The sequence below is a fragment of the Cyprinus carpio genome, chromosome B3, assembly GCF_018340385.1.
Source record: "Cyprinus carpio isolate SPL01 chromosome B3, ASM1834038v1, whole genome shotgun sequence".
NCBI lineage: Eukaryota > Metazoa > Chordata > Actinopteri > Cypriniformes > Cyprinidae > Cyprinus > Cyprinus carpio.
The window spans coordinates 33,919,977-33,935,928 of NC_056599.1; the positions used below are offsets into that span (position 1 = coordinate 33,919,977).

The following is a 15,952-nucleotide window of genomic DNA, read 5'->3' on the forward strand; positions in this document are numbered from 1 at the left end:
ATTCAGCAGTACATTTCAACTATATTTCAAAAGCAATAAGTAATAATAAAATTAAATATATTTAAAACCTACTTAAATGGGTGAAAAAAAAGCTTACTGCAGAAATAATAATAGTAGTGTGATTTTTTTTCTTTCATTGTAAAGCACAGACCTCTTGTGATAATGTGAAAGTCAGTGCATTTCTGAGACACACCTGTAGGGTGTGTGCTGTATTCAGGCTGTGATATAATCGATTGCATTTATTAAGAGACTAATATAATTAGCAAGGTGTGTAAACAGCATGATAAAGATCCCTAGCTTCCTTTTACTCTAAATTTGACATAGCTCAGTAATCTTATCCTGTGGACAGTGTGCAGGTATGTATGATGCTATCAATGTCTCTTACTCTTTTCACTCACCCACTCACTCACTGGTTTTCATGCTTTATGTAAACATTTTAAAGATAATATAGGTACCACTATAAATACCATTTTGAACATTACAAATCATCAACTATTAACCATTAAAACCAATAAAACATAGTTTCCAGTAGTGTGGATTTTGTAGCCTTTTTTTTTTTTTTTTTTTTTTTTTTTGTTTTTTTGTGGCTGGTAATCCACTAAATCCTAATGGAACATGTCCAAAATTCCATCAATGAATCCAGCAAAATATCATGTAAAATGACCTGTTTTATCCAACATCTGCATGTTCTTTGAATGTTAATACTTATTCACAAAAGTGTGACAGACCGAGGTGTTGCCTATGCAGAGTGTACTTTCTGCTCAGTTCCGTTTGGCTCTGTTTAGCTGTTTTAGATGCAAAAACGCATGCTGTGTAAACGGCCCCTAAGAGGGTAGCAGTCTAGTAGACAGTCAGGCAGCTCACTGGGGTTTTGAACAGAGCTGGTGTCAGCTTTATGTTCGGTGTGTTATGTAACTGCTCTCTTCGGATCTCCCTTGCTGATATTCTGACAGTGCAGGATTTAAAGGGCACAAATCTCAGGTCTTAATCTGATGCCGGTGTGCCACACTCTGTTTGGCTTGAAGCAATGTGTGTGCGTATGAGTGTGTGTGTGATTGTGCTCAAGCTGCCACACGATCTGTCTTAACCCCCTTAACACACATACACACGCAAGTCCTGTTGGAATGTATCACTCTTGGCTAAGAGCAAGTTTTCTAGTACGCACAGCGTTACATCACGGGCTTACAAGTTGACACAAAATTTATGAGCAAAGGAGATTCCGCACACACTGTGGTATGAGTTATAAACTCAGACTTTAACATCACCATTGTGTAACATTGTACACGTGTATTGACTCAGACATGTTCTTATCACTAAAGGTCGGGAGATCAGGAAAGGCTGCAGCAGCTTTGTGCACCAGAATCACAGCGAGAACTGCCTTTTAATTCAGTTCTTGATTTTGAATTTAAGGAACAAGACTTCAGATTTAATGAAATCCAAAGAAATTACCTATGAAACTCCATGTTTTTAACAATTTTCAGTAAGAATTACCCATAAACATGTTTATATGTACAACATATGGTATTTTCAAAAAAATTGATGTTGTTTATTGTTTTGTTTTTTTTTTTTTTATTTTATTTATTTTTTTTTTTATGTTTTACAATATTACAGATAATTTAATTTTTAAAATAAAATGTGTTATTTTGCACTTTCTATACAACAAAAGTATCAGGGTTTTCATAAAAAAGGCAAAACATTTTCATCAGTTAATAATAAAAAATATTAATTCTTGAGTAACAAATCAGCATTTTAGAATGGTTTCTAAAAGGATCTTGTGATAATGAATGATGCTGAAAATTCAGCTTTGCATCACAGAAATAAACTTCATTTTATTAATATATTAAAGCAGCCTTTTAAATGACAATAATATTTCACAATATTTCCGTTTTTTTGATTGTTTTTTTTTGAATTAAAGATGTTGCTTTGGTGAGCAGAAGACACTTCTTTATAGAATTTTAGCTACGCCAAACTTTTAATTCCAGCAGCGAATTTATGCATTATGTGTGTTTCACATAATTTTTGATAAATTTTGAACATAATTTTTTCACATATTTTGATACTGTTGAAATGTATTTCTAATAAGTTGCAAAAAATATATATATACATAATTAGTGAAAATTAATGATTTAATCTTCTATATTTTGTCAATTTTTTGTTTGACATTCAGTTCTTCTATTATGTGATTTTTTGAATTTCTTTTAATTGTAATTCAGTAAATCAATTCAGCTGTCATTCAAATTCAATTCAAAGTCCTGTGTGATCAATTCAATTCAAATTTTCCATTATGAACTTCAAGACAAAGTCATTTCATAAAGATCGTATTTTGCCCAATCTTGGTCCCCAGAATGTGTGAGCCTTCGATCCCAGAATGAGCTTTAAACTGCAGGTATCACTTCCCTCCAGACTGTACTGTGTAAACTTTCTTTTGATTTCTCAGTATTGACTTCCCCGTCTCGCTGTTTTCTTCATCCGTACATCTTCCTTCTTTAAAGACCTCTGGGATTCAGGCTTATGAGAGCCAGAGACTGGGGCTGTTTGATTTTCTCAGGTCTTTCTAATGTACGTGTCCTGAGGGAGCGGACAGATGGAGGAGCACTAACAGTTCTTCTTAATCCCTCATTCCAATTCTTCTCCAGCGCTGACTGCACCATCAGTGACCCAGAGATGCTCACATACTGTACTACAGCACTGCTGAACCCAGCACCTGCCAAGACTGAATGACAAAAAAAAAAAAAAAAAGCTGCATCAGTCATAGCAGTAAAGGATATTGTGTAGTCAGCTGAACATCACAGCAAAATAAACCCTGACACGTGTCTTCTTGGCATTCACATTTATATCCCTGCTCAAAATGACCAGCTGTGACCACAATCAATTCCCATGCTGGTTCAGGCTTATTTAGAAATTAGAAATAGTCTGAAGGTGACAGCAGTGACACATGTAACCGAGGGTGGAGATGGAGATGTTTGTAGAAACACTGATTCTGGGATACAGTTAACTGTCATTATTTAACACTAGATGTCGTCATGCATTTGGGCCCCCTCAATACAAATTATGGTCATTTCCCTCTTGGTAGAAATCCTGGAGAATTGTTATGGTCTGAGTTCCCTGTATTCAGTCCCACCCATTCCTCCGGTAGTTCCTGATCACAGAAATCACCTCATTAGCTGATGCTGATGATAGAGGTTGATTAATAGCTCAATCAGGACAACTCTCTTGAGTAGTTTTAGCTTGTTAATGGATATGACAATGTTAATGTTAATGTCTAGATCTGCTACACACGCTGCTGCCAGAAGATATATGGTAGTGTTAATGTTAATGACTAGATCTGCTGCATGAATAGGCATTTATAAATCTTGTAGCAGATCCAGACAGGTGGAGCTGGGGGAGGTGGAGGGTGTCAGAGGAACTCTCAAGGTTCCTGCGCTTTACGGAAAACTATGGCATTTGATTTTAGTAATTTCCAGGTCTGGAAAAGTATGGGGAAAAAGGGGTGTAGGATAGTGTTTGTTTTTATTTGGTATTGAGAATTGTAGTGTTTTATTTGTTTTTATAGACTATTGCCCATAGTCTTTTTTCTAAGGCACCCGCGAGCCGAGGTGCATATCAATGGCCATAAGCCTACAAGCAGAGTTTTTTTTCCAGCCAACGAAGCTAAACATTTAGTGATAATTTGGTGATTTTTTTTATTTTAATTATACATGGATGGTTTTTTTTATTTCCATTATGCAAACTAGTTAGTCTTTCACCATAAGCCTCACCCTTTGATGTCTTCCAGCAGAAAGCGAGTGAGGAAGTCATTTTTCGCGGTAAGAAACGGCCTCAAGCATTGCTGGTCTCATAGGAGTTCGGGTGGCGGAAGGAGAGTGATTTACAACCAGCTCCCCACCCCCCCAATGCCCCATTTCGTTTGTCCAAAACGGCCCTGCTTTTAAAGTGGGAGGAAAAGACGTTGCTCACACAGTCCCAACGTGTTGGAAAAGCCCATGGCCCTCCCCGAGCTGTGTCCCTCCACAACACCGCTCAAACGGATCCGGGATCGTTCCCTGGCCATGACTGGATGGGGATTCCCAAACTTCACGGCCCGACGTGCCAACGGACCATCAGCCACATACTCCTCCCCAAAAGCGCATCGGGATTGAACCTGGTGGGGGCCGCTGCCGAAGCCGCCCATGCAGAACACATTGCTGGATTAAGCCAAACATCCCCTCCGCAAGGCCACCGTGCAAGTAGCTCTCCTATCTGCACCAACTGACCCGGACCAGGGCCAGCTTATCAAGAAATTGACCTCTGCAAAGCTCCTCAAAGTTTCCGGCAGATCCGAACCATCTGTACCAGCCATCATACTGATGGGCTCGTGGAACGGTTTAACACTGTACGTGGCCGAGGAGGACCAACTCGACTGGGACCAGGGGATGATCCCGTAGGTTTGCTGGTTCTGAATAGGCTTCCACCGCTTCATTCGAGCTCCGCTTCGGAGAAGATTACCTGGTGTTCGGACCATCAAGGCCATGATCGCCCAGGTCAATGCTGAGCACCGTCCAGGCCATCAAACCAGCATGGAGGAGTCCACCGGATACAAATTCTGGCACGCTGGCATGCCCATAACGGTCCCGAACGGGTACCTATAAAGTGTTAGGTGCAGCCTCTATCATGTTGACCGGACCCCATGGTACCTCTCCCGTGTGGTAGTATTTTCCGCGTCCCATAAGACGGAGTGCACCTGGTCCCAGTTCTTGTGTGTTTCTCCCCCTGCCAGGTCGGAAACGAGTGCGGAGTTACGTCCTGCAGCGGCCCATCGTGGTGCCCGAAGCCTGGTATTATTACATTTGATGTGTAATTTGGGGTAATTGATGCCTCGCCGGATCCCTTGGTCCAGCCCCTATGGCCCGAAGCCACGCCGACGAATGCAAACGCCTGTGTATGATGACACCCCATGCCCCGGATCCTGGATAATTTTCTCGACCTCACCAAAACCTTACTGATTTTGACTACCGGGTTCAAAATATTCAAATGCATCCGGCGGTCAATGATGGGAGGAGCATTTGGAAGGTTATAAAATCGGCATCCTGTAATTCGCGATTGCAGTTCCTTTTAATAAAATGCTATGCCCAGCAGGTGAAGAATTATTTAAAATGCTTTAAGTAGATGTATGTTGTGTTTTGTTTTAATGTATTTTTGCATTGCAGTTTTAATAAAATGCTATACAAATATTCTAAATGCATCCAGTCAATGAAAGTTATAATTGTATTTGGCAACATAAATCCTTGCGCTCCAGGACTTCCAGCACCGTACAACAATTCATCAAACCGCCAAGAATGTCGCACATACATGGCTGAACACCTCCCCATATCTCCCCCATTGGATTTTAAAACTATTCGCCAGGTCAACACAGTAGAATCACACCACTAGCTCGTCAAAATGCTCATTGCATATGCACAGTCCTCCTCTGTCACAGAGAGGCAGGGGGGTCAATTTCCCGCAAGGAACCCTGAACTCTGACCCTCGGGGGTCACTGTTTGTCGGGTATGGTGCCCAATAACAACAGTGAGGATAAACTGCTGCTGCATGAATTCAGACATTTACATAGTCTGCGCTTTACGGAAAACTATGTCTTTGATTTTGCTGAAAGTTAAATTTGAATAATATTTGTGTTTCTAGACTATTGCCCATAGTCTTTTTTCTAAAATATAAGCCTACAAGCAGAGTTTTTTTTCCAGCCAACGAAGCTAAACGTTTAGTGATCATTTAGTGATTGTTTTACATGGCTGAAGTTATATATATTTAAAGTGCAGTCCCTTTTGATTGATAAAGATCAATGCTGCTGTAAACTGTGCAGATCTTTTTGCAAGCCGTAAAATAATTACTTGGTGCATACTTGATAGTGATTGAGTGTTGCTTTAAATTTGTTTAATCAGTTAAATTGTTTTTATGTTTTTATTTAGTATAATAATTACATTCAGTCGCCTCATAGACAAAGTTTGAAAACATGCCAATGTGAACACATTTAATGTTATTATTTTACAAACTGAGGTTCAAGTTTAAAATGATTGTCATTGGTAATCAACAACATGCCTCAGATAAGAGCTTAAGTTGTATTTAACCCATACAAAGCAAGATTAAAAAATCAGCCGCTAGACAGCCTGGTTCAGATTTTACCATTGATTTGTTCTTCTCTATTCATATGCAAATTTATCCTGTTGAACTGAGTGTACATCTGATGTAGCTGTCATTACAGAGATAAAAGTGTTGTCAAGGGATTAGTTTACGTAGTGCAGCTGTGAGTGTGCTCATTGGTCGGGTCAGGCAGCAGACAGGCTGGTGGGTGATACGAGGGGAACTGACCTGTGAGAGCACACAAACTAATAGACTGACTATGAGGATGGGATTGTGGGATTTCCCTGTAGAGGTGACAGAAACAGAGTGCTGTGTTCGAAACTGCTGTGTCATCGTTTATTCATTCTGTCATTCCAGACAGAATGAATAAACGATGACACCCCCCCCCAACACACACACACTTAAATCTTAACAAGAATGAATAAGATGTAAATGCTATGGAAACCAGTTTCTGCAACTGAATAACAAAATAAAGAAGGTAATTTTTATTTTTTTCTCTCACAATTCTGACTTTTTTCACAATTCTGTATGTGATATAAGCACAATTGCAATTGAGTTATAAGGTCAGAATTGCAAGATTCAAACACGAAGTCACAATTCTGATCTTACATAAACTTGAAATTGTAAGAAAAGTCTTTTTTTGAGTTTTTCTAGAGCTTAACCTTATAACTCGCAACTGAATGTTTACATCTCACAATTCTTAAATATGTCAGAATTGTGAGTTTCTTTCTCAGAATTGTGACTATTTTATATTTTATATTTAATTCTGACTTTGTAACTAGCAATTACGAGAAAATAGTGAGAATTGTGAGATAAAAGTTGCAATGAACCCTTTTTTAACATTTTTTAATCATTCTTTGAAATGGGCTTCCAAAGAATGCTGCTATTTAATTAAAATTGTAGGAAAATATTATTTTTTAATTGATGGTATATTTTTATTCATGTCATTATTCTATTTTATTTAATTATTTTTTACTTTTCTTGGCATGTTTTTGGAAATGAAATACAAAAAGAGAATTTGACATTTTAAATATTTTTTTAAAGGATTTTTCTTTTCTTTGTTATTGACAACCTTTTTTGTCAATGATTCATTCACTGAAAATCATCGTGGGAGCTCTCAAAATAAATGTGGCATCATTAGTTTGGCATCAGTGACGTCCACTGATTAAGGTACTGCAGTGCCTTTCTCTGTACAGCTGCTTTGGAACAATATGTACCACAGCGTATAATTGAACTTGGATAAAATGAGAGTGGATCAGCACATATGCAGGACAAAGCGAGGTCAGGACTGTGGCCATGTTTTCGTTTTTGTCTTTTGTCTGAGCGGGCAGATAAGAGGTGTGTAAGAGCAAAGGGAGGTTACACAAAGATAATCCCCTCTCACCCTCTAAATGCGTGTGTGTGTGTGTGTGTGTGTAGTCACATCCAATTAAAAGTGTGGCTCTACTAATGTGTGAATGCATGCTATAGACGGCTGAAAATCACGACTCACGCTCTAATTTTTAAAACTGCCTGGCAGTAATATACTGCAGGTACACTCGCTCTCTCTCTCCCAGCACACACATTCTTGGCTGCATTTCATATATCATCCAAAACCACGAGGAAAAAATCACTGCATTGTCTACAAGTCAGCTTTGATTCATGGAGAATTAAAGGCAGGAGCCATAACTCACAATCATCCCATAATACACACATCTAGACCCGTTCCACTCTATGTGCTTTAAAGCGGCCACACCATACATTATTACTTTTTCCTCTACGTCAACTTATATATTGTTAGTCAGGGTTCTTTTTTTGTACCAAAATGTTGATTTATGACATTTTTATCACCCTCCTTGACCCTGTGAATTAACCAAGGAGGTCTACGATACCTGATGAAAGCTAGCTGTTGGCATTCCCATTCATCTCAGTGGCAGTTGCTTACCTGGCTCAATATAGTTTGCATTGCACCATCCTTCAATAAGAGCAGCTGGTTTCAAGAAATGTTAAGTTTAGACTCTAATGATCAGGGATTTTGTTGAAATCAGACTTCAGCTGCTGTTTTAATAATGTAGGGATTCTTCAGAAGGATCTGTAGAGGGGTAGGTGCTACATCAGCCAGAAACAGATCAAGGTTTGAATGACAAGTACTTTTATTGTTTGTTCTTCTGGTTTAGGGATATTAGTATATTTTCTACTTCCTGTGACTAGACAGGCCAAGTTTTTAAACAGAATAGACATCTTTGACATGAGTTACAGAACAAGTTGTTTTCAATATCTAGGTTTAGTTTCAATAATTGCTCTTTTCAGACTGGGGAAAAAAGTTAAAATAAGTTAAAATATAAAAGGGTAATACTTTTGATTAGGGAGCATATATTTGCTATTAACTATGACTTTTGCCTCAATAAACAAAAATGTATTTGCTGCTCATTAATAGTAAGGTAGTTGTTAAGTTTATGTATTGGGTAGGGATCTAAAATATGGTCTCGCAGAATAAGGCATAACCATGTGATTTATAAGTACTAATAAACAGTAAATATGCTTGTAAAATACATGCTAATAAGTAACTAGTTCTCTAAAGTGTAACCAAAAAAGATTTCAAACAAGAACTTTTATCATTTATCAAAGGCTTTTATCATTACATTTGTCTGTATTCACATATACAGTCCCTGTTTTTGTGGTCATTTTCATTATATATATATATATTTTTTTATTTGGTGTGTTTTCATGAACCAGCGACCTCTGCACAGCATTAGAGCATTTGTATCATTACCTCATGTCCTGCCACCCGTCGAGCTCTTGGATTGGCTGCAGCTCGCAGCGGCCGGGTTCTCTGACCACACCCGACACTAGATGCGTGAATAACGAGGGAAATCAAGCAGAATATTGCACAGAACACAGATTACAAGAGAGAGGAATGACCCTGCCACACCTCCTCATGGGTGGTGAGGGAATGATGCAATTTCTTTAACCAATACAGGGCAAGAGCGGATTGAACATTGTAATCAAGTCCTGCACTATAACGCACCAGAGAGAGATATATGAAGAATGTACACATGCTCAGTAAGATGACACAATGTTAAATGAGATCTCTTCTGAACTGCAGCAGAGTTGTATTATAGTTTTAAATGCTCAAACAGCTATTTTGAATATATATATATACAACAATTCTTTCTAGTTCTCAAATCTGATTGGCTGAGAGCCTTTTTCCAGGAGTGCAATATTCTAGTGATAGCAGCACTCGAACCATTTCACTGTTTGTATCCCTCCACTTGCAATATTTTTAATTGTATTTTATTTAAACTTTTGTTGTTCGTTTTTTAAATTTGTTTTTATTTTTTTATTTTATTTCAAATAATAAATGTTTTATGGTTTTGGTATTCAGCATGCCACAGTACCATTAAAGAGCCTTTGTTTAAAAGTTTGCTGCTTTTCAACCATCTCTAATTAGGGTCTCAGCGGCTTACAATTAGACGGGTTTTATCCTGTCACTTGTGAGGCAATTGTTCACACCAATTGTTCACACAGAGATAGAGTTTCATGCTATTACGAGCTTACTTCTTCCATTTCCTCCCTGTTTGTTGTTAACAACAGGAATTAAGCAGCTTTAGTCGGCCAGGTCAGGCCAAGGTGACTAAACCGTAGTAAAAACGGCACAGCCTTCTCTCTGTTTATAGAGCAAGAGTTAAGAGTACAGATTTAGACAGCTATTTTCAGATACGGGCTGATATATTAGAGTGTGTGATTTCTCTTTGACAAGCGATCTAGTCGTGACTTGTGAGTGACTCACGAGGATGCGTGTAAACACACACATGCATGCAAGAATGCCAAGCACCCCCATGATTTTGAAGGAACTAGCCTTCTGTTGCCGTATTTCATTAAGCTGTTCAGGGTGCAAAACCTTCAGTTTCAATAGATTTACTCCTCAAGACATTCCCGTATTTCTATTTTGAAGTAAATGAGAAATGAAAGAAAGCCTCTCAATCACATAAATGAATTACAAGCTACTAACAATTACTTACCCAGGAGAAAATGCACCTGTTTTTTTTACTGATGTTTTGATTTAGGAATAAGGGTTTACACAGTTTAATCCACACCAGGAACTTCTATTTATTTTTATTTATTTATTTCATGACTCGGAAAAGGTGAAAAATGCACTTTATTGTAAAAAGAGGTTGTAGTTGCAAGAACTTTACCATGTGAAATATATTAGCAGTGTTATAGGTTTTACAAGACTGAACTTTAATTTACAGATAGAAAAGTAACACAGATGACTCTAAGATGAGGAGACCCACCCCGCATCACAATAGCACTTTGAGTGCCTATAAAAGCGCTATATAAATGTAATGAATTATTATTTATTATTAAAATAATGTAATAAACATTAATAAAACAACCTAAGATGGAACATAAAGTCTAAATGCACTTAACAAAAACTAACAAGAAAGCTAACTCTTTAAAATATAGCTTAAGATTGATGTTTGTTTTTATTTACAAAATCTGTACATTAAACAGTATTTTACTGTAAAATTATATATATAATATGGTTGCTAAGCTTTTTTTTCACATATCATATTTAAGTTATTTAAAACAATGAATGTTCCAAATTCAGTACAATTTAAACTTTATGCACAGCATTTAAGATTTATGCATGAAGGCATAAAAATACAGGTTTACAAAAAGTTACAAAGAATGTGTGTGACAAAAACATGAAATAAAACTTAACCATGGTCATATGGGTTACAGAGACTGTACTAGACAAAATCAACTGACCTCTGTGTCATGCAGCGTCTTCCTTTTCTCAAAATCAGGAAAATTTTCTTTGACCAAATTCATGGAACTGTAAAAAAGTACTCTTTTCTGAAATCAGGAAAATAAAATTCATGGAAATGAAAATAAAATAAAAAAATTAAATTTAAATAAAATAAAATTTTAATAAAATAAAATAAAATAAAATTAAATTAAATTAAATTTGATAAAATAAAATACAGCTTTGTGAGCTAATACAAAAAGTGACAATAGAAAAAATAACTTACCGTAGTAAACTAGAAATTAAAGTAGAAATTATATTTAACAACAACAAAATAGTTGGTGGTTATATAACCATAAAAATGCTGTGCTCTTACGTAAGTGAGTATGTAGAGTTTTTATGTGTCCACGCGCATGTGTGTGCGTGTATACATATGCAGTTCCCCATCCGGTGCAGATATAAGAGGTTGATAGTGTAGACAGGTCACGTGTCTTATGGGCCCTGTTAATTACTCAAGAGTTAATCGGTTTTAGAGAGCGGTACAGCTTTAGCTGCAGTGTCTCTCTGCCTGTGCCCTGTACTCAAAGGTTATATATGTACTCAAAGCCCTTGAGCTCGCAGATAAATGCCAAACAGGCCAAATTCTAAAAGATCCACAGAGTGGGTTAAAGCCCGGCTGGTCAAAACACAGTCTGGTGGTCTCTGGGAAGTAGCAGACAGGAGTAATTCCCTTTAATCACAAGAGATTTCCCGAGCACTTTGTGGGAATAAAAGTCATGAAAAGGTCATGCTATCACAGACAAGTAAGTTTTATTTGTAAAAGTAGGGTTGCAAAGAGAAGATTTAGAACTTTTTGAAGTGAATACAACCTAGTTAATCAGACACACAACCAACTGCACTGTTTGTGCTACAGTCATGGAAACAATATTCACTTGCAAAAAATAAACAAACAAAAAACAAACAAACAAACAAAACATTCATTTTAAATAGATTGAGGGACTCCAGCACCTATAAATACTGTATCGTAGTGATATTGATATCATAGATATCATAGTGGCTTCATAATGATTTTACGTTTAACTTTAAAGTGAATAATGATTTAAGTCAAAAAGTTTAATTTGACATTATTGCATAAAACAATTTTTAAAAGCACACATAAGTTTGTTAAGAAACAGTCATGAAAGTGTCTCTTGAAGTTCACTTAAGTGGCCTTTTTTTCTCAATAATATTATATTATCTGCACGTTTTTAAAACTAGAGATGGTTTGAAGGAACTATTCAATATAATTAAACACATTTCTTTTTCATGATTTTTCACAAAATCATCCTGCATCGCTGCAGAAGTATTGACCCAGTGTTTACAAAGTAAACATTCAAAGAAGATCAAATGCCCTTTACAAAAAAAAAAAAAAAATCAAATGCCCTTTACAAAAAACAAAAAAAAACGGGGAAAATAAGATGGGAGTTTTTAGATCTACCCTAACTGTCTTGGACCGAAAAAAAAAAAAAAAACTGAGTTCACGAAGAGCTAGACAAGATTTTTTTTTTATTTATTTATTTTTTTTTTTTTAGAAAATATCGTTTCGCTAGATAGGACCCTTCTCAGTCGGCTGAGATCGTTTAGAGCCATTTGAAGCTGCATTTTGGAAGTTCAAAATCGGGGGCACCATTGAAGTCCATCATATGGAGAGAAATCCTGAAATGTTTTGCTCAAAAAACATAATTTCTTTATGACTGAAGAAAGAAAGACATGAATATCTTGGATGACTAGGGGGTGAGTACATTATCTGTAAATTTTTGTTCTGGAAGTGAACTACTTTAAGGATGTAATTTTTTGGCTTGAGCCATGAAGTAAGCAAACACCCAAAACACCCCAGATGTGCTCAAATGTCTAGGGTTAACCGTGAAACAATAATTTTATCACAGGCTGAGATAAAGTCGATCAGTTTCTGATTTTGTATTTGTTTCTTTCTGATAGATCCATCTGGACTTACTCAGAAAAATTTACCTGGTTAAATTGTGTCAATCAAGACCCATCTCTATGTAACTCTCTGTTGGGTGTGTGTATATGTTTATACGCACAATCTAAGTGTATGTGTGTGTCATCATCTCTAGCCAGGGGCTCTGCGGCTGTCATGTTTCTAGTACAGACCATCTGCTGCATGAGCCTGCCGTGATGCCAGCAGAAGCACAAGAGAACAATATGCCAAACACCCACACACCGACACACCCACACACACACACACTGTAGTGCCTCTCTATTGCTGCTGACTCAAAAATACAATCCTTTTCCTAGACCCCACCAAACCCAAACCCAAACCCAAAAAGACCCTCTGCATCCCTTGTGAAATAAATGTGTGCGGAATTGTGTTCACCTGTAGTGTATTTCAAATCTTAAAAGTATATAGAAAACAAAATATAATAAAATAAACTGTACTGAAATAAAAGGCAACTTAAGTGCACTTAATCATTGCACTTTGTAATATAAAACTTTAAGTCGCAACTTAAAAGTGCATTTATAATAATTCTTCTTCTTTCATACCTGCACTGTTGCAAGGTCTGCTTATTGGCATTTCGCTTTCCACTTCTTCCAGTCTAGGGCATCGTCGGGGGCTGTGTTGACTTGTTTCATATTTTCTTTTCTTTTTTTTCTCAGTCCATTCATCTCTTCTTTGGTCAAACATGTGGTCGCCATCCATCTGGGCTAAGGCACAATGCTGTCTATCACTTGATTCTTCTCCGCTGTGAACGACATGGCTGTCCCAATAAAGATGTGCTTCTTTCATCTTCTCTATGATTGGAGCCATTCCCAGTACTTTCTGCACGTCTTCATTCCTGACATGGTCCAGACTGCTGGTGTTTGGCGGATGCAGGCCAACACTCTGAACTGTGAAGTGTGACTGACCGTATGAGGGTCTTGTAAATCTCTGCTTTAAGATGGGTGGGAAATCGCCAATCTCATACAGGGTTTCAGTGGGTCTTAAAAAGTCTTACATTTTGTTGCATTAAATTAAAAGCCTTAAAAAGTCTTAAATGGTATAAGAAAGTCAAGAGGTCTTAAATTTGGGGATGGAAAGACAAGAATTTATAAAAGCACCACTTGCTGGCAGAGAATGAATGTGCATTTTCAATAAGCCCGTCTGCTGTATTTATTCAGACCAAAGCAAAAATCGACCCACACTTTTATGCGTCAAACATATAAATTTGAACTGGTGGATCGACAGTAAGCTAATGCTAATGCATTATAAAAAATTTAACAATTAAGACACTGAAGGCCAGATTTACTAACAGCTTGCACCAGCGCAAACCATCTTTTGGTGTTAAAATAGTACTGTAAGGATTTACTAAAGATGCGCAGTGAAGAATTAACACTGACAAAGTGAGGACACAGTTATTTTTGCGCCGGACCTTATTGAACATGCATTTGTAGGAGTTTCCCTTTCAGACACAAAATTTATGGGAGGAGATTATTCAAATGAATCATGCAACGTGATTTACTAATGTTTGCTCTGGTCAAATTACTGATATTTGCACCATTATTTAATGCCCAAAAAAGCACATCTTAAACAATTTTTCGCCTGTGTCGTAAGTAGATTACCCGAACCTGATGATCATCGGTTCTGCTTATTTGCGACTACGCTAATTTGCGCTGTGCTTGGTATATTGCGTTGGTCAATATGCAAATGAGATGTTGTGTCTGTGTTCTTTAATTTGCGCATTTTCAGTAAATCACTAGCAGACATTTTTACCAGATGGCATTGACATGCACACGTGTGTCTAAAGCCCAAAGTATACTTAATTTTTTATGCATACGCGAGGGTCAGCATACAGTGCACATGAGGTGAATTTCGTCATCAGAATAGTATGCTATTTTGATGACGAAATTCACATCTAATTTTTCTCCAGAAGTTTTGACCAATAAAAATATATTTGTACTCTTTTAAACCAAAGCTGGGTTATTTCATACCGTGTAGTGTGTCTACAGTATGGGCATGTAATAACTTTTGGAGTAAAAATAGAACAAAACTCTTTTAAACCAAAGCTGGGTTATTTCATACCGTGTAGTGTGTCTACAGTATGGGCTCCAAGGACTTCATCAGCGCACAGGAGCGTCCAGAGGAGCGCAATTCTAGCGAGGGTTCATGCCGATCCATGAGGACGTTCCCGAGCGTTCCAGGGGCAATGTCCACGAGTGGTGGCTGGATGCCGGAGGCGTGGCCCGAGGCTGTGCCCGATGCCTGTGGGAGGCGGTTCAGAGCAATGTCTTCTGCCGAGCCACGATGCAGTTGTCGAGTCGGGGCCCGATGCCGAGGCTTTGCCCGACTGCCAGGCGGTGCCCGAATTCCGAGGTGTGCCTTATGCGGTGGGCCGAGGGTGGTGCCCGATGCACTGTCCCGTGCCGAGGCGGTGCCCTGTGCCGACTTGGCTGCCGAGCGGTGTGGCACGAGGATGTGCCCCGATGCCGAGCAGGGTAGAACAAACACTGGACATAGATGAAGCTTTCTAGTGGTAAGTAGGTTGGTTAGTATGATTGGTGATTCCCGCAGGGCAGCAGATTACACTGGTAGTATCCTGGTAGAAAAGTTGGGTCCATCAGACTTTGGCTTCAGGGACCTGGTGTGATTAAAGGGCACTCCAGATCAGTTCATGGGGGACCCAGTCAAACGTCTTCTCCAAGTCCAGGAACTCCATGTGGACTTTCAAAACCGCATTTATAATCATTATTATTTCATACTTTGTTGTGCTTTAAAAAAAGTGAACTTATCTTGATTTTATTAAGTTTCTGAAAACATTACATTCAGTTTATAGAATATTATTTTAAAGTATGTCATTTCTGCAATACATACTTTTTTAAAAGTATGCTTAAGTATACTTCTTTTTCACAAGAGATTTTTTTAGATATCTGCAATACATTTTCCTTTTTTTTTTTTTTTTTGAATTTAGATTTATTAATTTTTTTCTGAATGTTTTGCGCATAAAACTCATCATGTGAGGGAGTGACTTTATGTGCAAAACATCCCGGAAAAGTATGAAGTCTGGATGTTTTTCACATAAATCTCATAATATGCCTTTTATGATGATGATAACATTAGTGTTTAGGGAATAAAGT

The 15,952-nt window shown here is 37.7% G+C and overlaps 1 protein-coding gene across 1 annotated transcript; it reads right to left on the minus strand.

The window, feature by feature from the left end:
• Positions 1-1,945: 1,945 nt before the first annotated feature.
• LOC122136815 lies at positions 1,946-15,534 on the minus strand. The gene is made up of 4 exons (XM_042721413.1): positions 15,477-15,534; positions 14,917-15,325; positions 13,385-13,821; positions 1,946-2,713 (listed from the first exon to the last, which is right to left on the minus strand). Exons 1-4 carry the CDS (start codon positions 15,532-15,534, stop codon positions 2,487-2,489), a joined length of 1,131 nt encoding a protein of 376 aa, XP_042577347.1. The 3' UTR covers positions 1,946-2,486.
• Positions 15,535-15,952: the final 418 nt, after the last annotated feature.